General features: G+C 38.9%; 1 protein-coding gene across 4 annotated transcripts in view; it reads right to left on the minus strand.

Moving 5' to 3' along the window:
* The window catches only part of gbf1 (golgi brefeldin A resistant guanine nucleotide exchange factor 1), a 131,187-nt gene that overhangs the window by 44,302 nt on the left and 62,896 nt on the right, over positions 1-23,989 (minus strand). For 2 of the 4 annotated variants that reach the window (XM_086179923.1, XM_086179922.1), the window contains exons 5-12: positions 11,015-11,133; positions 10,593-10,701; positions 9,652-9,712; positions 7,453-7,507; positions 4,928-4,963; positions 3,479-3,626; positions 2,684-2,913; positions 2,441-2,594 (exon numbers count right to left, since the gene is read on the minus strand). In XM_086179923.1, coding sequence (XP_086036049.1) covers positions 2,441-2,594; positions 2,684-2,913; positions 3,479-3,626; positions 4,928-4,963; positions 7,453-7,507; positions 9,652-9,712; positions 10,593-10,701; positions 11,015-11,133 — 912 coding nt within the window. The remainder of the gene's footprint in view (positions 1-2,440; positions 2,595-2,683; positions 2,914-3,478; positions 3,627-4,927; positions 4,964-7,452; positions 7,508-9,651; positions 9,713-10,592; positions 10,702-11,014; positions 11,134-23,989) is intronic. The other 2 variants (XM_086179925.1, XM_086179924.1) reach the window with 1 other exon arrangement.

The raw sequence follows: 23,989 nt of genomic DNA on the forward strand, positions 1-23,989 counted from the left end.
ACTGAGAAACCAGGTGAGGAAAAAAAACACCTATGGAAGCCGTCCACACCGAGAGGTGTCACAGCCTACAGCCACAGGGAGCGCTGCCACAGAGACCACCCCAACCCGGATAGATGGTAGACTCTACACATGGTGCAGAGCCCCCCGGTCCCCCGGGCCTGAGGGATCTCAAGGACGATGTCCCTGCGGACAGACCGGGCACAACTCCCAGTATGGAGGGCCCCTATGAGGAAACACTGGAGCTAAAAACTGACATAGTAAAAGACAGTATGATAGGGTAAAAACAGGCATGAGATAAAATAATGATAAAATGCTTAAAATATAAAGATTTTGAAAATTTAAAGATTTAAAGACTTAAAAATATAAAGATCTAAAGATTTAAAAAATAACAAAACGCATAAAAAATTTAAGAATAAGTCATTAAAAACATTAAACCTAAAAAGTAAGTATAATAACATTGAAGGAGTAAAAGAAATCAGTTAAAAGCCAAACTAAAAAAGATGAGTCTTGAGCCTCCTTATAAAAACATCAACAGTCTCTGCAGCCCTGAAGTTCTCTGGCAGGCTATTCCATAATTGTGGACCATAATGGCTGAATGCAGCCTCCCCGTGGGTTTTAGTTCTAACTGTGGGGATGACTAAATGACCAGTGCCAGAGGACCTCAGGGTCCGCGAGGGTTGATATGATAAAAGCAGGTTAGATAAATAAGATGGCCCAAGACCATTGAGACATTTAAAAACTAAAAAAGAACCTTAAAATCGATTCTGAAATGCACGGGGAGCCAATGCAGTGATTTTAAAACCGGTGTCATGTGAACCCGCCCTCTGGTCCTCCTCAGCACACATGCAGCTGAGTTCTGAAGTAATTGAAGATTAGAGATAGTCTTTTTGGGAAGATCAGAGAGCAGGGCATTACAATAGTCCAGGCGACAGGAGATAAAAGCATGCATCAGCACCTCCGTGTTAGCCTGAGAAAGAAACGGGCTATATTCTTAAGATGATAAAAACCTGTCTTTGTTATATTTCTGATGTGAGGAATAAAAGAAAGCTCAGAATCAAAAATGACGCCCAGGTTCTTTACATATTGTGCAGGTTTAAAATCTTGTAGTTTTGGTAAAAGTTTCTCTCTCTTGCCTTCAGGACCAATTACTAAGACCTGTGTTTTGTCTTAGTTGAGCTGCAGGAAATTCTCTGCCATCCATGACTTGATATTTAAAATACAGTTAAAAAGGGCATCAATTGGCCATGTGTCATCAGGAGACACAGCGATGTACAGCTGTGTATCATCAGCGTAACTGTGGAAGTTGATGCCATGTCTACTGATGACTGCCCCAAGGGGAAGCATGTATAGATAAAAAAGAATTGGACCTAAAATTGACCCTTGGGGCACCCCACACTTAATTTCATGTGTTCTGGAGGAACATGCATCCATACTTACAGAGAAACATCGATTCGTGAGATAGGAGCTGAACCAGTTAAAAACAGTACCAGAGAGGCCTACCAGGTTTCTGAGTCTGTTTAATAAAATGTGATCGTCTACTGTATCAAAAGCAGCGCTTAGATCCAGTAGTCACAAGACTGTGAGTTTTTGCGAGTCTGCGTTACACCTGATGTCATTTAAAATTTTAAAAGGGCTGTCTCGGTACTTTGGTTCATCCTAACACCAGATTGATTTTGCTCTAAGATATTGTTTATATTTAAGAAATCAGATAGTTGGTTAAAAACCAGCTTTTCTAAAATCTTACTTGAAAATGGTAAGTTGTATACAGGCCGGTAATTATTAAATATGTTGGGGTCTAAATTACTCTTCTTCAGAAGGGGCTTCACCACCGCCATTTTGAAGGCAGTGGGAAAGACGCACGTCTGAAGAGAGCATTCTACAATATTTAAGATCTGTTCCTCCAAGAATCCATAAAATGTGGGAAAGAGCGATGTGGGAATTGGATCTAAAAGGCAGGTTGTTGGGTTTACTTGGGAGAAAACTCAACAAGGTGTCCTTGCATCAACCAGGGCAAAACTCTCCAGTGTTTCCTCGGATAAAAGCAGCTGTTCAGGTGTGTTAAGAATTGCATTCCATTGAGATAAAAGACAGGATCTGATATCTTTGATTTTACTTCTGAAGTGGTCTGCAAAGTCCTCACAGAGGGCGTCTGTTGGCGTCATAGAGGATTTATTAAAATTGGTGTTGGTTAAAAGATCAAAAGTGGAGAAAAGGAATTTGGGGTTGTTTTTATTGTCTGAGATGAGTTTTGAAAAGTGGGATATTAACAGAGAAGATAAACTTTTTGTGAAGAAAAGAATCTTAGTGATAAATAAAAACACTATCATATCATATATTAAAATATATTCACTGTAAAGTTCAATTTCCACATCACAAAAACAGATCTGAAGTCACAATACCAGAGAAACCAGATAATTATATAAACTGTCTGTATACTTACCATCTCTTTGTGTAGACTGTGTAAAACGTACTCCTCGGGGGTTTACATAGTCCATGTCATGGACAGAGGCACTTTCTGACTGTTCTGTCATGGAGTCTTTGTCCTCTAGAACCGCAGGTATAGACTCTACTGAGGCTGATTGTGTGCCTTCAGACTGGATGTAAATGGAAAACAGAACAAAAATCATTGGTGGTCTTATGGCATCATTGATCAGCTCCACAGAAAACCTGCCTTCAGCCCTACCTGTGCATCTGGAGAGGCAGGCTCAGGCCCAGGAAGTGTGGTAGCAGTACTAGGTATGGTTGCAGATGAGCTACATTGCTCCAGGTCAGAAAGGTCCTCTCTGGAGGTGGCTTTGGAACAGGGGTCCAGACCGCTATCTGTAGTTGTAGGACTGGATATGGATGAGCCAGCACTCTCTGAAGCTGGCATGGAAGGAGTGGACGAACCCTGCTCGATGAACAGGACTCCACCTGTCCAGAGAGAGACGCAGTCACATTATGGCATTGCTATAGTCATGAGATGTGATAGGATTAGATAGCCTTTATTATCCACAAAGGCAAGCACCTGAAAAAGTTTCTATATTGCTAAAGTAAATGAATACTAATCTAATAATACTCCTGAATTATTTTGTCAGAAAGGATATGGAGGATAACCTCTGGACAAACCAAGATACTTGAAAAATAATTAATATCTAGAAAATGTGTGTGTAAGTTTCGTGGTCTGTGTCAGGCACATCCCAGTGGTGGCTTGGCACTCAACTCCACAAGAATGCGTGGTGAGAAACTGGCCGAAAGCTATATTGTCTCTTTTTGTTGACCTTAGGCTGAATGATACAAACTTGTAGAAACTGGGAGATAACTATTATATCCCTTTATGTTCTTTGGCTGCTCTTGATTGGATGCTGCCAATCAAGAAAACAGGAACTGAAACGGTTCAAAAACAGTACAATTACAAGGTTAGAGTAATTTTAGCTCTGGGGGTCTTGAATTCAGCACAACATTAATCTAAATGTCTCAACAAAGACGTGCATCTTACCAGATAGATTGTTGTTGCTGAGGGTGGTGGGTTGGTTTGGGTCCATCTGACCAGAAGGACTTCTAACCATGTGGCGAGGTGGTCTTGGTGACCGTTTCTGTTTTTTCCATTTGGATGACTCGCTCATGCTACCAGCACGCATCTTCAACTGAAGGAAAAGAGGAAGATCACGGATTGAGGCCACTTCAAAGACAGTGGACATCAGGAGCATCATTATGGAATTGGACCATGATCAGAAAGGATGGTTTATTGCAGCCAGTGACCTGAGGAGTTCAATCACATTCACTGCATCCAAAACAGTCATATTTGTTACCTCACTAGTTTTGCATGTTTGCAAACATGAACGGGTTAACAAGTTTGTTCCACAATGAAGAACAAACTTTTTTCATACTTACCTATTACTTCCATGATTTAGTCATGCTTAGAATACGACTTTATCTTTTCCAAGCAAAAAATCCCCCATTGCCTTTCAACTCCTTAAATGTCACTTGGAATAGAAAGAAATTTATGAATAATCATTTCTACAATAAATGGATATATTGTGTGTATATGTACATTAGCCAGACTGTATGTAAAGATGCCTCTGGACACAGGTGATGAAAAAAGAAGAGGAAAAACAGTAATTGTTCCTTATAAAGTATTTTGAATGTTTGGTTTCTTAGAGCCTGTGACACTCGCATCAGAAAATGTGAAAATCCTTCAATGGTGTCAGCTAGATAACTTGAACCTCATGCTGATCTGCAGATGTTCTGTATGAGTTCTGAAAGTTTTAAATAAAATCAGAATGTGTAGATGTTTGTACATTGTTATCAGTTAAAAAAAATTCTTTCAGACAATAGAGAGGATACAATCCCAGGCTAAGGACAGAACATCCCGTTTGATCATGGCCTTAAGTAAACCATTTCATCTGTGGATTAGACAACACTTATTTCCCAAAGCAATGCAGAGGAAGAAAACAACACAGTACTGTATGTGCATGCGCACAAAGACTGTAATCAAGTAGAGCCATTGCAACTTATTCTTTTTTCAATGTTATCAAAAATAATCCAGTGTATTTGCATGCTTAACACCGACCTAACCTTTTTTTTTTAAACAACTGAGACATGCTCTATGCTGCAACAACTGACAAAGCATATGATATGCAGACACTGCGATATATGCATGACTGAAGAAATTAGAGGAAAACTATACAAATAAATAAAAATGCAATGTTAGCATTCACAAGCATTGACATGTCGGGATGAGTTATGTTTAACATTACAAACTGTTAATGTATGATCCTCTAGATATACATTATTCTGCAGGAACAATTCAGACAGAACACAGATTATAATTCAGTTAAGTAAAAGACATATCAAATTTCTCCTTCTGCTTGACTCTGTTGAGTAAAGATGGGGGGAAAATGTTGGGAGTGACTCTCCAGTCCAAATACTAAGTCATCTTCCTTACCTGCACTCGTTTGTTTTTCCACAAGATATTGTAAGCCTCAGAAGAGAAGGGGAGCGGGCGGTGCCCATGATTAGTTATAGGTGACATGTCAGCAGTGTGACCAACACATAACACACGCAGGCAGGCATATACATTTCTGTGCAATGGGAGGGTGGCGTATTCAAACAAGGAACAGGATCTGACACACAAGACATAGCCATAACCTTTATGGCATGAGCAGCCAGTTAATGAACAGGTAGTATGAGTGGACAGGTAGGCAGACCATGCAAAAAAGACAACTGCTTCCAGCTCAGCATTCAACTCTAAGATATATGTGGTAGACTTGTTACGGCAATACAAAAGAGGGTAGGTAGGCAGACCATGCAAAAAAGACAACTGCTTCCAGCTCAGCATTCAGCTCTAAGATATATATGGTAGACTTCCTACAGCAATACAAAAGAAATTAAAATAAAGCAGCAAAACACTAAAGTACACAATATGTTCACAAAGTATGTGTCTAATTTTCTTTGGTCAAAATCATAATACAAAAAAAGTTTAAATTTTAAATACCTGAAACGTTTAAAAAAAAAATCTCATTACAGCTTATGAGGGACAGGTTTGCCACATGGGGACAATTCCAAACCTCTTGTAATTTACCTACTCTGCAGTTTTTGTTTTATTATTAGTGCTATAATTCATGTTGCAAATAAAAAATCCCAAAGAACTGAGAAGATGTTGATCGTGACAATCTATTTGTTGATGTAGATCAGAAGAGAACATTATTGCACTCTTTTGTGCTGAAATCAAACCATTCACATGAGATGATTTCTGAAAACTGTTGCTCCCACTGGACATTTGCATGAATTTGAACCTATTCAGCTTCCCCATATGACACCACTGGAACAAGCCTTCAAATTCAACAGAAATGGCTTCTAGTAAAAATATTTGACCCATGTCTTTTAAGGAGTTTACTGAACTTCAATGGAGAGCAGATACTGCTCCATTTTACTATCATTGTGTTGTAGAGTAATGCAACATGTAACTTGGTTGGGGAAAAAAAATCCTGTCCACCGCACTTAAATGTACTCTTTAATTTGCTAATACAGTATACTGCAATATATTCATTGTATTTAAGGGCAACAGCCAGTGAACATGCACACTCAGATGTTGCAAAGAGACATTTTTGTGGGCTGTTCGAAAGTAATCATGATATCCACAAACTGAAGGAGATTTACTAACTCAATAACCTCATGTGCAACTTAACTTGAAGTTGGTTTGTTTATACACTTTACTTTTATAAGCACATTTATGACATATTTAATGAAAAAATATTTTCAACAAGTCAGAAAATGCCTCACAGCAAGAAGGTTCCGGGTACGAGTCCCGGCTCGGGCACGAGATCTTTCTGTGTGGAGTTTGCATGTTCTCCCTGTGCCTGCGTGGGTTCTCTACGGGTACCCCAACTTCTTCCCACAGTCCAAAGACACTTAATTAGGGCCTAGGCTAATTTAATATTCTAAATTGACCGTAGGTATGACTGTGCGTGTGAATGGTTGTCTGTCAATATATGTTGGCCCAGCGATGGACTGGCGACCTGTCCAGGGTGTACCCCACCTCTCGCCCGAAAGCTGCTGGTATAGGCTCCAGCCCCCCCATGACCCTTAACAGGATCAGCGAAACAAAATAGATGGATGGGTGGGTGTCAGAAACTTCTACTTAAACTACTTAAATATGCATTTCTATTAATAATTGCAGTTGTACACATGTACCTATGTACTATTTGGAATTGAAATGTATAATATCATTGAAAGTACAGCAATGGGTGCCATGCAGTGACCACACCAGTACTTCATTCCTTTATAAGTATTTATATGAACACTTCCAGAAACAACCCCATACACCCACACACTCACTCACACTCTGAAGCCACGCTAACCCTGCCTATGCCCATGCACCACTGGCATGGACCAATCCCATGAGCTAGTGAAGAACCCTCTCTTGGCCAGTCAAACTTGTATTTCTAAGATGCTCTGCACAATTAGGTCCTGTGCATCCAGAGTACAGGATTGGGTCTACTGGGATGAAAACAGGTACACAAATAAAGATAGGCAGCTCAAAATTAAAAATGCAGAACTGAACTCAAGGGCAGAGATGTGTATTAAAGGGACCTGTACGGAGGATGTAAAAAGAGCAAAACAACCACATTCACAGTTTATTCAGACTTAGAATCCTTCAAATTGTTGCACTGGGGCTGGTTATTTATTCCTGACCTGATTTAACGAAATGTTGAGAAGTAAATTGAGTATTATTAATCATAAAATGCGAGTATAATGAGGGTGATCTTTGTATTTAGTTTCAGTCACCCACAACTATTACATCACTTTCACAGTGTGGGCCGTTATACAACCACCAAATGATGAAACAAAAACCCAGAAACAGCAAATGGCAAACCACAAGAAAAACAAAACACATAGGAATAGAGGAAAAGATAACACAAGCAAGCAGATCGGAGATACTGATCAAGTATATTCAGACAGTCCAATTACCTTTTTCATGCTGGCACCCACGTAACTCTTGGACTCCTCTTTAAACTGTGGCAGCCTGTGAGACATCATAATGAAAAACAAAAGCAATTAGTGAAATCTTTGGTAAAAAAAAAATCCTTTGACGTACATCCCAAAGTTTCAGACTGTCATCCAGGCATCACCCACACAGGTACAGAAACCTGAGCTTTGTAAATGAATAGGTGTTAATTATGTTGGTGATCATTTTAACATTCCTAGTTGTTATCCTTAGTTGTGGGTGTTCCACCTGTTGGACCATGTTTCACCTAGGAGTAAAATGTAGTGCCAGACCAAGATGGGATTTTGAGCCGAATACTGATTTTGGCATGTCATCCTCCTACTGTGCTCCAGCTCTACTGATCATAACATAAACGTGTCACATGGTTAACATGAGTAGAAAAGCATCAGAATACATTTTCAAATTTAAGTTAATCCCTCTACAGTGTCCCTTTTTATTTAGCGGTGAACGAAAAGTGATCATTGGTGACAACTGAAATGTATACAAACAGTCCTGGTTACAGATATAATACACTGATATTTTTGTACATTATTCATCAAAACATATTCTAACTTTCACATGTCTGGGTCTGGCCTCAACTAAGCCTGTCAAACCTTGTTTTTTAACATTAGGGTTTATGATTTGTTAATGCAGTTTTTATTCCAAAACAGACAAAACAATTAATCCAAAAGGAATGTTTAATGTGTCCTAAACTGGTTTAGACTCAATATAATAGTGGGAGCCTAAACATCTGCAACCTGAGCCACAAATAAACTTTTCTAAGTTTTGATGAGCAATGCTGGCCATTGTTCTCAAGGTATCCCATGGAGTGTGTGGATGAGTGTGAGAATGTGCGTGCGTGTGTGTGTGTGTGTGCGCGTGTCACAAGGTTTCTGTGGGCTCTAAAGCTTTACTGCAAAATGAGATGTCACCACCAATCACACACATACAAACAAAAAAAAGGGAGGTGACAGACCCCCTCCTGACATTAACTGCGTTAATAGAGTGTTGTTTTGCAAGCATGATTATTGGATGATCTGTTGGTCCAACAGATTAACATGCTTAATACCTTCAGCAGGCAATCTAAGACTCCTTCTGAGGATTTGGATAGAGCTGCTGCTCATTATTCTTTGATCGGAGGTTGGGGGTAGGGTGTGCAAACCCACTCACATCTCTATTATCCAGGATCTGTGGACAAGTGGGGGGCTGGGAGGTTGAACATGAGCAAAAAAGAGATGTTTGGTGTATGTGAGCAGTAACAGAAAAATGCAGTAAAAGCCCACACTAGATTTATAGATCCTACAAATGGACAGGCATACTTCTGTTAATGATATCTGGGCTTTTTTATTTCTATGGTCGCACACTATAATCTTGATAATAAAAGGTGTAACTGATTGGAGCAAGCATCAATGAATAGTGAGAAGCTTTCTAAAAATGTACACTGTATTTTCCTGCGAGAGATGTGTGCATTCCCAGAAAAGAGGAAAGTCACAACATAACTTCATCTGGAGCTTTGTTCTCCAAGTCAGCACCGCCACATGCAGATGAGTAGACAAGTTTTTTGTGGCTTAAGATCATGATTACTCCAGTCTGTGACTGCTAACAATAATGATGGGGCTGGGAGCTTTGCCGGTGAAGTAGAGAAGAGCTTAATCTATATGCAGATCATACAATGTGCAGCTCAATTGGCTCATCCCTTTGTCTGTGGCTGAATGTGACTGGCACTCTGATGCATCTACACAGGAGGAGGAGACATGCTCTTATGCTAAATGCCAAGGGAGAAATCATGTTATTGCATTTGTCAATCAATGGCCCACTGACCCTGTGCACACTGCCAAATTAAATTCATGAATTTTATCTGAATAATGGGGCCTGGGGAAAGATATATGCAGAAACCTCTTACCTGCAATCTAGAGAAAAGCAGCAGTCACATCTGCTTATCAAACTTCTTAAAATATGGGGTTTGAAATTACTGTGTACCTAATCTCATTAAGTGAGGCAGCATCAATACTTCAATTACAGACCTACAAAAATATTTGCAAGAATATACTGTATTTGAAACTTAAGTAAATGTAATGATAACATAACAAGTCTTAAGACTGAAAGAGTGTGCAGATCACGGTGCAACTGAAGACAAATGTCTACCCCATCACTACATCCATTTAACCCATCACTTAATTTACCTTGAAAAAAGCAGCTGCACCATATCAACCAGTGTGTGTTCAGCTGATTTCCTGAGGAGTTCTGCAATCACAGATGAGAGCCGGGTATTAGAACCCAACAGAATGGAATAGAGAATATACAATAGATTAAGGAATGTCAATGAGTAAAATGTAATAGGGAGTAGAAAGGAGGTGGAGTGATATGTTGTTTGGATGAATAACAATTCAAAAATTATATGGATGAAAAGATCAATCATCTGATTGCCTGTCACCACCTTAAATTGTCAGGCTGCCCTGATGACTTTGGATTGCATTTTTTATTAAATACATGTTTTTTTAAACTAATTGTTTCCACACAATTGCAGCAGGAAAAACCTCAGTGATCGAATGTCTTTACTCCCTTTTAGCCAAGTGTTTAAGGTGTCTGGAGATTTACATTTCAAATATCATTATATTCAGATATCACTTAACAATAAGGGTTCATTAAACACTGTTAGTTGATACTTAGTTAACCATTAATAATGCTTAACTTGTTAACAGTTGACTGATGTATCTACGGTGGACAGTAAAACTGGGGGCAGTTGCTGGTTAAGGGGTTGAATTGAATTGTTATTTAAGGGATACATGTTACCCATTTTGTAATATGGACAAAAAAGTCATTAATAAATGGTTGCGAATGATTATGTCATGCTTATTCAGCACTCTTTAAAACTGGTGAGAAACAACACATCATTTCAAGGTCACATAATTTATTTTTGTTAATACCATGCAAAATACCTTATATATTGCATGACTAAGCATTAACAAAATGTTAATGTATTTTTATTATAAGGTGTTAGCTATATTCATTGTCTATTTGATCATTTCAACTCCCAGAATAAGATTAGATGCATCCATCTAAAAAAAAAAAACATTGCGCAGAGTTCTGAGAAAATCAGTAATAAATGTGTGATGTGACGAACCACTTAGGCGCATCTCAAAGCAGATACGAAAGCAGGACTGCATGATCTCACAGACAGACTCATTGGTCAGATGGGCTCCAACTGGAGTCAGCAGCAGAGTCCGAAGAACCTGAAACAGCACATTATGACAACTGAAAAAACTAAAATTAGCTGTCTTTTATCCTATCATAATCTGCTGCATGCACGCTTTTCTCAAGTGCAATCAAATAACGTTCAAAGAGTTCCACTGCCTCCATTGAAAAATTCACATCAAGTGTGAAATGGTAATTACAATATCAGTGACATGAAGGGAAAAGATTGACGCGTCTCTTCAAATCTGCACTTCAGCAGGCAAAACTATATGTTTGTATTTATTTAAATGCTATTAAGTCTGACTTGCTAGAGTTTTCTTTAATCCTAGGTATTAAGTCAATATATTGTACCTGTAGAATTTTCATAAGGACCACTTCATCGCTGGCAGGGTCTGTTCCAACAAATCTGGCATGTGTGACTGCATCAGCCATGTTCTCAATGGCCTCAGCTGCTGCTTCATGGTTAGCATCTATAAACAGAGAAGGAGAATGTTCTTCAAAATCCATTTCAACACTGAACATATAAAAAAAATAGTTATTTCTGAATCTCTTTATTGGTTGCTAGTTACTATTATTGTCACTGTTATTGTTTGTAGTGTGTCTGTCTTCCCATCCCCCGTGCCTTGTCTTTCTCCTTCCATCTTGTTCACATTCCCCATCTGTCTGTCACATTCCCTTTCTTCTTTCTCACTCCACCTCTGTCCCTTTCTTTTTTCTCTCTCTTGCTGTCACTTGCTGACACTTTTAATACCCTTGTTCCGAGTTTTTATGCTCATTCTATGTTGTGCCTTCAATTGTCTTGTTTTAAGAAACTGTGATTATTTCCCACAATGAGATTTTAGGGCACTCACAGGGTGGCATAAATGTTTTCAGCAATAACACTCTGTTTCCATTCCTGTGTGTATTCAAAGTTGATTGAAAACATCTAAAAAGAACACAACTCCCACTTAGTAAACCTTGGCTCTCTCCACTGCTAATTGTTGTCACTGGTTTAGCATGTTGTTTTATGATGCAGTCGAAGCCTTTGATATAATTATTATATTATATTAACAAGAAAGTCCAGCATGGACCAATCAGCTTCTAGATCTGCCCAACAGTTTTTCAGGGCCACTCAGAAACACCTACTCCAGAGAAAATTTGTCATGCTGAATCAATAACCAACAGTGTCTTCAGTTCTTCACCTCCTCTAGTTGACTAAAAAAAAAAAAAAAAAAAAACCTCAGCTAGGCTGTTTTGCCATCATAAACACACAAACATAACACGGAAAGTGCTGCTACAGAGCCCTCACTGCCAATTGTAGTTGGAAATGGATAAGCAAAAGTGCTGTTTGGAGGTATTTTGCATAAAGGGCAAACAACCAGGGTATGTTGATAAGCTCACATGCAAACAATGCTACAAAGTGGTGGTGAATTCCATCAGCATTTAAAAAGCATTTTAAGGAATGTCTGACTGTTTTGATTTTTGAAAGGTTAATAAAGCTCTATCTGAGAGAACCTGTCTGTTCAGCAACCAAATAATTTACCAAGTCACCAGAAACAGAGTTTAAAAAGGGCTGTAGTGGACTGTATATGCATGTCCCTACTGAGTGCTGCAAACTGAGTTCAAAAACTTCTTCAACTGCTGCACCACCTCAGACAACCAGAGAGTATTGTTGCCATTGTTGTTATTGTTTAAATTATTCTTATCCTCATGGAAAATAGCTTTTTAGGCCTCTTTTTTCCATTTGTAACCCTTGTGACATTCAAAATTGTATAAGACATTGAGTATTTTACAGGGTATCAGCACCAAGTAAGAAATTCTAGTATCATGAAAACTCTACCCTAGAGTACGGTAAGTCCTTTCCTCTCCCCAGAGGTCCTATACAGTATGTGTGGTTACTGGGGCTTCTTTAAAACAGCCAACAAGTTCCTCATGGCAGTGAGCCCAATATCTTTTGATTTTGAACTGGTCAAACTTTTCACATCAAGATTTAATTTCTACAAGATTTATCTGCTTACATCAATAGATCAAATAAATATAACATATATTTAAGATCAAAAAGAGTGGGGTATTTTTGGATAAAAGAGACAAAGGCTGGAAAATGTGGAGTATGTGCAGCGTATACAGTCATGCGAGAGGGGGAATCCAGATTTTAAAAGTTCGTGAAGGGATTTAAAATTTAAACCGCCTCATCAGAAGTAACCCCTCCATTGGGCCAGTCTATGAATTGCTGACAGAAAACAGACCCTTCAAATGGAATACAATACTCATTTAACATCTATTTTAAGCTGCTAATGCCACTATCTTTGGCAAGCTAGCAGGTTGTCAGGACTGTGCTGTGGACTATTTCAAGACTCCCAGTGGCTTTGAATCAAACAGTACACCTTCATATATTGGTTACTCATTTCTACCATCCAATGTAGGGGTGTGTAGTATAGAACTAACCTTAACTGTGGCAGAAAAAAGAACATTATGAAATTAATTTTCCATTGAATCTTCTTTTCATTACACATAATTATCACTTTGGGTAATGGTTGTTAGGGAAGCTTCAGCAGCTCAATGCACAAATAAAGATAAACAAATGGGTGGGGTCCATCTATTTTGTCGTACAAACCTTGGGATCTAATGAACAGATGTGGCCTTTTGTTGGAGGAAGAACAAATCTGCTGGCAGAGCAATAAGATCCAATGTTTTTGAAAACTGAGCACCTTGCCAGCTATCTGCCTGGATCCAGCCTGTTTTCCTTTCCCATTGCTCTTCCGAGAAGCAATTAATTTACTAATAAGCACAGGGGAATGACAGTGGATCTGAAGCATAGCAGGAGAAACTCGATAGAGGTTCAGATGATAATTTTACAAGTAGAACAACAATGCAGCCTGTAAACATGTAACTTTTACTATTATGTGGAATCGAAGTGTGTGGTTGAAAATGACAACTATAAAACATCGAAAAAAGCTCCATCGTACAATTCTGAAACACGACAGCTTCAACAAACAACAAAAAAAATTGGAGAGGTGCCTCCCAACTGGAAGACGCATTTAATCTGGAAAGATAGCCTTAAAACTTATAGGAAAGCCCTTCATAAAAAACAAAACAAAACCTATAGCAGTATATTACTCAGCATTAATAAAGGAAAACAAGGGCAACCCTAGGTTTCTTTTCAGCATTGTAGCCAGACAGAAAGCCACAGCTCTATTGAGCCAAGTATTCCTGTTTCACTGAGTGGTAATGATTTTATGAACTTTTTTAACCATACAATTCTACTCAGAGGTAAAATGAATATTCTCCTGCCATCAGCTGACACCACGTTATCTTTAAAAGTCCTTAGTTAGTTGTAACAGCTGCAGGTTCAGACATAGACCTTGATAGCTTTCCTCCCATTGACCTTCACAAACTTTGGACAACAATTTCTTCTTATAAGCCATCAACTTGTCTCCTAGACCTCATCTAAACTAAGCTGCTTGAAGACACTTTACCCCTTGTTAGCACCTCTCTCTTAAATATGGTCAATCTGTCACTGTCATCTGCCAAAATTTCAGTCCTTTAAAGTAGTGGAAATTAAATTTCTTCTTCTTCTAAAAAAAAGACTCTAGATCCAGAGGTTTTTGTAAACTATTGACCAACATCTAATCTTTCCTTTATCTCCACAACTCTTGAGAAAGCATTTACTAAATAGTTTTGTGACTTTCTTCAAAGTAATTGCTTATTATAGGATTTTCTGTCAGGTTTCAGGGTTCAAACAGCTTTTGTCAATGTTACTAACGACCTTCTACTGGCTTCTGATGACGGACTGGTCTCTATGGTGGTCTTCATAGATCTTTGTGCAACTTTTGTTACCACTGACCATCACATCCCAAAACAAAGACTGGAACATGTAATTGGCATTAATGAAACACCACTAAGCTCATTTAAGTCATTTATACTAGAACTATCACAGTTTGTACTTTTTAATGATGATTCCTCTGTGACCATTTCAGGTAGCTATGGCATGCCACAAGGGCCTGTGCTTGGACCAATAGTCTTCATCCGACAGTGGGGTAAAAAAGTACTTAGTCAGCCACCAGTTGTGCAAGTTCACCCACTTAAAAAGATGAGAGAGGCCTGTAATTTTCATCATAGGTATACCTCCACTGTGAGAGACAAAATGAGAAAAAAGTCCAGAAAATCACATTGTCTGATTTTTAGAGAACTGATTTGCAAATTATGGTGGAAAAAAAGTATTTGGTCAATTACAAAACATAATCTCAATACTTTGTGATATACCCTTTGTTGGCAATGAAAGAGGTCAAAAGTTTTCTGTAAGTCTTCACAAGGTTTTCACACACTGTTGCTGCTATTTTGGCCCATTCCCCCATGCAGATCTCCTCTAGAGCAGTGATGTTTTGGGGCTGTTGCTGGGCAACACAGACTGTCAATTCCCTACAAAGATGTTCTATGGGGTTGAGATCTGGAGACTGGCTAGGCCACTCCAAGACCTTGAAATGCCTCTTATGAAGCCACTCATTCATTGCCCGGGCGGTGTGTTTGGGATCATTGTCCTGCTGAAAGACCCAGCCACATTTCATCTTCAATGCCCTTGCTGATGGAAGGAGGTTTTCACTCAAAATCACTGGTTTATGGCCCCATTCATTCTTTCCTTTACACGGATAAGTGGTCCTGGTCCCTTTGCAGAAAACCAGCACCCAAGGCATGATGTTTCCACCCCACATGTTTCACAGTAGGTATAATTTTCTTTGGATGCAACCCAGCATTTTTTTCGAGGGAGATTATCAGCGGTCTTGTATGTCTTCCATTTTCTAATAATTGCTCCCACAGTTTATTTCTTCACACCAAGCTGCTTACCTATTGTGGATTCAGGTGCAGGTCTACAATTTTGTTTCTGGTGTCCTTTGACAGCTCTTCGGCCTTGGCCATAGTGGAGTTTGGAGTGTGACTGTTTGAGGTTGTGGACAGGTGTCTTTTATAACAATAACAAGTTCAAACAGGTGCCATTAATACAGGTAACGAATGGAGGACAGAGGAGCCTCTTAAAGAAAAAGTTATAGGTCTGTGAAAGCCAGAAGTCTTGCTTGTTTGTAGGTGACCAAACACTTATTTTACAGAGGAATTTACCAATTCATTAAGAACCCTACAGTTTGATTTCCTGGATTCTTTCCCTCATTCCGTCTCTCATAGTTGAAGTGTACCTATGATGAAAATGATAGGCCTCTCTCATCTTTTTAAGGGAGAACTTGCACAATTGGTGGCTGACTAAATACTTTCTTGCCCCACTGTAAATCCGCTTCCATTAGGTCACATTATGAGGAAACATTCGATTAATTTTCATCATTATGCAGACGATACAAAGCTGTTCTTATTAATGCATCACATGAAACCAATCAGCTAACTAAACTTGAGGCCTGTCTAAAGGAAATAAAAACATGGATGGCCCACCATTTCCTATTACTAAATTCTGGCAAAAATTATTTTGCTGGACCCAAGAAAGGCACCTTAAAAACATCTTCTCTAATGAGATAGGTACCCTGCATGGCATTACCTTGGTCTACAATATGACCTTTCAACAGGATCTGTCCTTTAACTTCCACATAAAAGACCAGGACTGCCTTCTTTCATCAATGCAATGTTGCTAAAATCAGATAGATCTTGCCTCAAAAAGATGCAGACAAACAAATCCATGCATTTGTTACCTCCTGACTAGACTGCACTGATAAGTGTCTAAAAACTTAAAAAGAACTACTAGAAGAGACCATATTCCTCCTGTATTGGCTTCTCTGCACTGGCTCCCGATCAAATTCAGAATTAAAACCAAAATTTTTCTTTTAACATGCTAAGTCGTCAACAATTGGGCATCTTCCTACCAGACAGAGCTCAGTAGTTCCCTGCTTTCTTGCTAGAGCCCTACACTCGAGGATGTAGTGTTACTTGTGGCGAGTCTCCAAAGGCAGAATGGGAGCCAGAGCCTTCGGCTATCAGGCTCCTCTTTCCACTGGCTCACTTTAGCTTGGGTTGGGTGGGGTCAGGTGGGTACGGCTTGGTACGTGTGCATTTGCACTAGCACTGGGTACCATGTCAGCATGGGTGGACTAACCAGCTGAGAGTTCCCCGGCATAATTTGTGTGAGACACAACAAAAACAATGGATGACATGGAGGCAGCATTATACCTGTTCCTTGGTCAGTGGATTTTGCTTAAACTAAAAGTAAGGGACCACAGACAGTCGAGGTTTCAAGCGGCAAAACAGAACACCCAAGAAAAGTATGAAACACTTTACCAAGCTATCAACCAGTGTTCGGTCGTGGCTAAGACGATATGAAGTAAACGACGTAAGCGGGTAAGTTACCCACTCAGTGCCCTGCTATGTGTGTACGTCACATTTGAGTCCTCACTCAGCTTGCTTGGAACCCCAGTAGAGCAGGGACCAAAATGGTAATGGCTAATACCTTGTTGGGGCCAGTGGAAATGGGGCCAAACTGACCTGACCCAAGCCGAAGTGGAAACAAGCCCTTACAGTTAGGGCTGGCTTAGGCTAGCCCTTAGTTATGATGCTAGAGGCTTAGACTGCCAGGGGATCGCCTATGATGCACTGAGCCCCTCTCACCTCCTGTACTCATTCATGCATGCTTGTTACTCACGTGACTTGAGTCTTCCCCTCCCAGATCCCTCCCTGATGTCGCTGCTATCAGTGCTGTATTAAAATTGTGTTTGCACTGTATTTGCTGGCACTTAAGAGCTCATATTATGCTGATATCGACTGTTTAAGTAAGCAGCAGATTTTATTATTGGTAGCTACTTTACTATTATTGCTGTACAGCTGTTGTTGTTAAAGTTTGTTCTGTGTCTTAACTCTCCCCATCCCTGTTTTTCTCCTTCGATCTTGTTCATGTTCCCATCAGTCTGTCAGTCTCCCCTTTTCCTTCTTTCTTTGACTCTTCCCCTCCCTTTCCTTTTCTGCCTCTGTCCCTTTCCCTTATGTCTTTGTCTCTGCCCCCATTTTCTAGCTCTCTTCCCCCAACCAATCAATGCAGATGGCTGTTCCCATTGACACACAAGGAAGGTTGTCATTGCGGCTGTCGCAAGATGCACTTGCTCATGGTGAATTGTTGGGTGAAAAGTAATTGAATGAGTATGGTGTTGGACCTACTCTACTTATAAGTGTCATGAGATACCTTTTTTGTGATTTGGTTGTGAATTTTTCTTGAATTGGATTTTCTTCTTCTTCTTTTTTTTAAACACATACAAGCAGATCTCCCTTAAATTTCTCAGTTTCCTGATGCAGAAATACATACAATGCATCAGTGAGAAGCTGGTTAATGGCTCAGAACTGGTCTATGTGTAGCTGCTGAGGCCGAGCAATGTTCTCCAGAGGCAAGGGTGACAACAAGCATGGAAATTGTGCTGAAAACATCCAATGTACAGCCACAGAAACTAGAGCCACAGAGGGATCCAGCAGAATGTCAGAAGTGATATAAAACACTAATCCCTTTCTTGGCACTGAGTCTATACAAGCCCTGTCAGAAGGAGGGGCAAAAGGGGGCATTGTTAAAATAACACTGAGGAAAGGAGAGGCTCAAAATGATTGTGTCTGCCTGAGGGTATGTGGGCAAAGTCAATAGGGGGTTGAAACAAACCAGCTGCCACATAAAGCAGTTAAAATATATCAAACTCTAGTCACAAAAATCAAAGACATGGCATGAGTGAGCATGAGCACAAAAGGCCAAGTGGCAGGTTTTAAGCAAGCAACACACACAAAAAGCTCTCAGGCTGCTCTTGGCACAAGGGCAATCTCCAGAAACCAAACAAAGGGACTGCTGTTTTTTTCCATGGCCAGAGAAGAAAATGAGTTTGTTCACCTGTTCATCTTCTGAATAGCACAAGATCACCTTTCAGCCAGGCTGCTCTGCGCCAGCTCTAGCTACACATTCAATGTTCATCATAGTTATATAACAATAGTAACATTTGTAATAGTAATAGCTTTGCATACCTTTATGAGATTTTTTTATAGTATGACAAATGGAGTTTCTTGCACTTTTAATTTTTTTTGGGTTCCCTGAAATAAATTTAGGAAAATGTTGAAAATGTTCTCCCCATGTTACTTTGATGAAATTTGAAAAATTTTACTTATAATATTTCTGTACAAATCTTACAGTACAAAACCAATATTTCAGGGGCCCTTTTACAGAATAAAGAAATAGCTTTGAAAACACAGATTCCATATTTCCCACAATACATCACCATCCTTTCTATCTGGGAAATGAACACTTACTACAATTTCGTTTTGAAAACAACATTGAACAATACCTGTGTAGTTACTAGGCTGAGACCAGGTTTTTGTACAGAGCACCAGAAGATCTTATATCACTGTGTAGAATTGGGCTGTATATAAACGTTTTAACATGTATTGACATAAAAAGAAAGAACAACAAAAACTGTGGCTTGCATTTCTTTGACTGAATGCTCACTGCCATGTCTTAGTCACAAAGGAGCTGTGCATAGCACATTGAGGTCATTATCCACTGCTGCACAGGCTGAAAGCGATTGAGCGAAGTGTCAGTGGTGTTTCCATTTGAAAGTGTGGGAAACTGATAGAATAGGTTACTATTTGCAATGACTATTCACTACTACCGGTCATTCAAGGAAGAGCAAAATCAAAACGAAGACGTATCAGCCTGATGGAAGTCAGTGTCAACAAAGAAGGCCATGAGTCCTTTGGAAAATCCTGATAGGCAACTTCTAGTCCGATCCTTATGAGATGAATAAAAGGAATATTTCCCAACTAGCCCAGGATTAAAGGAATCATTCAGAAAATGATTGGGTATAATGTTATTGGTCAACCAACCTGCAGAGAAAGTAGCAGCCTGTCAACATACATACCTACATCCATTTTCTATACCACTTATCCATTAAGGGCTGAGGGGGCTGGGGACTATCCCAGCTGACACTGGGCAAGTGGCTGGGTAAACCCTGGACGGGTCGCCAATCTGTCACAGGGCCATCAGGAGCAATTAGGGGTTCAGTTTCTGGCTCAAGGATACTTTGACATGGTCACGGGGAAGTGAGGATCGAACCAGCAACACTTCAGTTGCTAGACAGCCACTCTACGTCTGAGCCATGCCACCCCTCAGCATGCCAACATTAGCTTATTATTGTTAGTTATGTTTTTGTTTTTTCCATCATGGTGAGCGCAAATACCGGAGCAAAATAATCAGGAGAAGAGGCTTCACAAACATGACATTGATCAAAGAAGTTTTCAATGGAAAAGAACAAACCTCTGAGCATAATAACAAACTTTTAGACTCCAAACAGAAAAAAAAGAAGAAAAAAAAACAGACATCACAGTTGGAAAGATCTGACGGATGAGGATTTGACACTAACTCCTGTAACCTGTGTTGCAAGTAGCCATTTGCAGCAATATTAAGAACTTCTTTGCTAAAGTCACTTCAGCAGGTCTGGGTTTACAATGAACATTCCAGCTGTACAGATTTAAGTCTGTAAGTCCAAAACTCTGACATGATCCCTTTGAGATTCTGTTTACTCGGTAACTTGTAAACAAACCAAAATTACCCTTATTGTTATGATTGTCTCTGGATGAGCATTATCCAATTCTTTTTTGAGAAGGATTAGTTCAAAAGTGGTCATAAAATGAATATGAAAAATTCTAAATAGCTTTTACTATTACTATTATTCACAATGAATAAATAATATATACACATGAATTTTTCATTTTATGTCTACATCTGCCAGTGGGCCATCACTGTAGGAGTATATGCATAATGATTTGTTCATTCTACTACAGAATAGACCTGATGACCTCTGCAATTAGGTGGGGAAAAGTGGATATATTAGTGTCAGTTATTGCAGAAACAAATTCCAAAATATCAGCATATTGGATACTAATATCGTGCACCCCTAATTTTTTCAAAATCTACAGTGAAAGTGCGCAAGTTTGAGTACTGTGATATCTTCTGTCTGACACAATCAGTAATTGAACATCATGTGTTAATACCTCATATTAATTATATATTAATTATAAAAATATATTTTCTTTGTTAGATTTAGAGTAAGCTGTACTCTTAGGGCAAAATTTCAACTTAACCCTCAGCTGAGCCCAACCCAGACCCCTATGAGAACTGGAGACCATGTGGGGGCGATGGGCTTTGATGACTATGCTGGGCTTGAGAAATAGAGAGTGAATGGGGGAGGAACAAGGGACCAGACGCAAGTGTTGAAAACGATAGGACAGAATAGCCATATGGGTATTTGTCAGTACCGGAGGATTTAAATGTTTGCTCAATCCCATTAGACATCAGGCCACAGGTAGAGGTTGAGAACATCATATGAAATGGGGAAACTCAGAAGGAAAATAACTAAAACTAAACCAAGGCATCAAAATCCTCCACTCCTTACTGAACACTTAAAAAGTGTCACAAAATTTCATATTTTCAGCAAGGATGTACATTGTTTGAAATTCAAACAGGACAGTAAACATTATTCATCTTCAGAAATATCTATTGTACTCATTTAGTTTTTCACCATCCTGTTAACATCACCATGAAAAGTGACTTGGTTTAAATGTTTTACCTCCTGGCCAGGAGATGGCAGTGCTTGACAAGACCAGCGCTATTGTGCTTCCACAATATCCACAATCATTGATATCTTCTCAACTAAAAGTTAATTAAATCAACTTATAATCAGTTTCACATACCCTAACTTCAGTGATAAATTTTGCTTTGTAGACCATAGTTTGTCTTCAATATCAAAAATCAATATAGTTCTTATGAGATTGAGCCATGCACAGCAAAGTGACTAACAAATCCTTTTTTACCAACTGTTCTGTAACATCTACTAGGCTTGCATAATGAATGTACAGTATATTACAAACACTAACAAAAAACATATTTTAATTAAAAACATTATATAGCAGGGTAGGGTTAGTTTCCGATTCACTCTGTAATTTACATTATTTCACAGCTGTAGCAATGTAATTTTTCACTGAAAATTGTTAAGGTATATCAATAACTCTACATATATATACTTTGGTCTACCTACCTAATTTTGCTCAGGAAAAAAATAATTTCAAGTTGCACAGTCAATAAAGGAAAACACCCAAATACAATGACCATTTATGGATATACTGTATATGTTCAGCAATAGGAAATTTGTTTGTCTGTTGTTAAATGAAGAATTTTGCTGGTCGCTAAAATAAAGCAGAAGTCAACAGGTACTGGGTAATAAATTGACCCTTTTGACACACATGGATATAAATGTTATATTTTATATTAGACAGATAACTTAATATTACTTAATTGGAACAGTAAAACACTACACTTAACTCAGATGAGAGGTCAACATTCGATACTCTTTGAACATACATTCAGTATCAACACCTGAAATCCCCACCCAGTCGCCAGGTAAAAATGTACAAGTAAAAATGTACAAGTAAACCCCTCTGTGACAAACAAGTAAAATAAGGGGAGAGGTGAGTGTGTCTGTAAATCTGCTGAAGATTTAGCATTTGAGGAATAAAGTTCAAACCAGCAGCATGCAGATAAAGTTGTCGAACCACTGTTGCATTGCCTCTTCTTTATTATAAGAGTAGAATGACAGTGGCAGCAATGGGACAGAGCTGCATCGCTGCAGACATGAATCCCTTAGAAAAGTTTTGATGAGATGCTAATAGTGTGACGGCATCAAAATGGGGGTAGTGGGGATTAGGGAGCTGGTGTCAGGTCTGGAGTGACAGACAAAGGTGCTGAGAGTCAGGGAGTGATTTGTGAAAGGATCTTTAGGAATGTATTGTGTTTATATGTGTGTGTGTGTGTGTGTGTGTGTGTGTGTGTGTGTGTGTGTGTGTGTGTTTGTTTACATGGGCAGACTTCTGCAGACAGTCCTTTACTCATACCAAGAGGGAAATCAGAAATAGTCTATAATTGAGTTTGGTTTTTCAAAATCCTCAACTATCTACTCCTCTGTGACAATAATACATATCATTATTATCCTGACAATTATCATTATTATTCCCCACCACCCTGAAGCTGCTTAAGGTTTCTTCCTGTTAAAAGGAGTTTTTTTTTATGTTTGCCTTTGTCACCAAGTGCTTGCTCATTAGGAATATTGGGTATAAATATTTTAGAGTGGGCTACATCCATTATGTGAAAAGTATCCACATGTAACTCCTCTTATAATCTGGTGATATGTAAAATATATTACTTGACTACATACATACCATTTGGTTTAAAAGAAAAAATGTAAAAAGAAAAACAATTCACATCAATGGCAATGGTATATTGTCTATGACTGCAAAAGGGAAGAATATAATAATCCATATCTTTCTTTCTAAAGTGTTCTGTAACTGCTCATTTAGACAGTAGTTGTGTTTCCAAGGGATTTGATGCGGATTTTGCTTTTTAAGGAAACAGCATATTTCACAAAAACTACCTCAAATTCCAAAAACTTTTTATGGTGTTTTTTTTTTCCCTTTTTACAAGAAACAGTAGGAACTCCTCCAGACAGCTCTCCATTTTTCTATGACAAGTGGCTATGGACAGCCAAAACAATGGGCCTATCTGTATTTCAAAGTTTCTTCTTCTTCTGCAGTATATCTGCCTAATTTTCCCTGTGATGCCATGCTTTAATGGAACTATACACCATGTTTGTTGGCTTCAAAATGTCTGTGATTTTTTTTTTTCAATATTTTTTGGAGTGGAAGGTGCATGGAATACTTTCAAAAACTGAAAACTATATATACCCTAAAAATTTCCTTTTTTCAACTTTCAGACTTGTCAATGTATCTAATTCAAAATTTTTAATGTCTTAATTTTGTGTGATTCTGTTCAGGTTTACCACCCAGGAAACCAAGGCATCAGTTATTTAACCATACTGCCCAGGTAAAACATAACATTAATTCAATCTGTGATAGCCACATCTGGGGATACATGCTCAATGTTTACTAAATGAAACAACTGACAGACACTAGGCCAATTTCCATGATGAGGCTGATGAGGACAAGCAGTCCTGACAACATGCCAGCACAAGTCAGCTTCTGCATCAATGGTGAGAACAAGCCATTCCTGGCATTCCTGAACTCAATAATAAGCTACAGCTGCAGAATTAGATAATGAACCACTTCTCCAAATATGATTTCAAGCTATTGTTGACTTCCAAGTGCAAATGTATGTGAATATTTGTGTTACATTGTTAAATTGGAATACAGTGCCTTGAATAATAGATTCTAGTGATCAATGGTTATCTTGGCGTTATCTTGAATCTTTATGAACTCAAAATAATTGCCTTTCTTGCAGTTTTGCTAAGACTACTGCTTGACAGAGTATACAACTTTAAAGTAGATAGC

The sequence above is a fragment of the Aulostomus chinensis genome, chromosome 16 (genome assembly GCF_037954235.1).
Source record: "Aulostomus chinensis isolate RoL2024-O1b breed Wild chromosome 16, RoL_Achi_v1.0, whole genome shotgun sequence".
In the NCBI taxonomy this organism is placed as follows: Eukaryota; Metazoa; Chordata; class Actinopteri; order Syngnathiformes; family Aulostomidae; genus Aulostomus; species Aulostomus chinensis.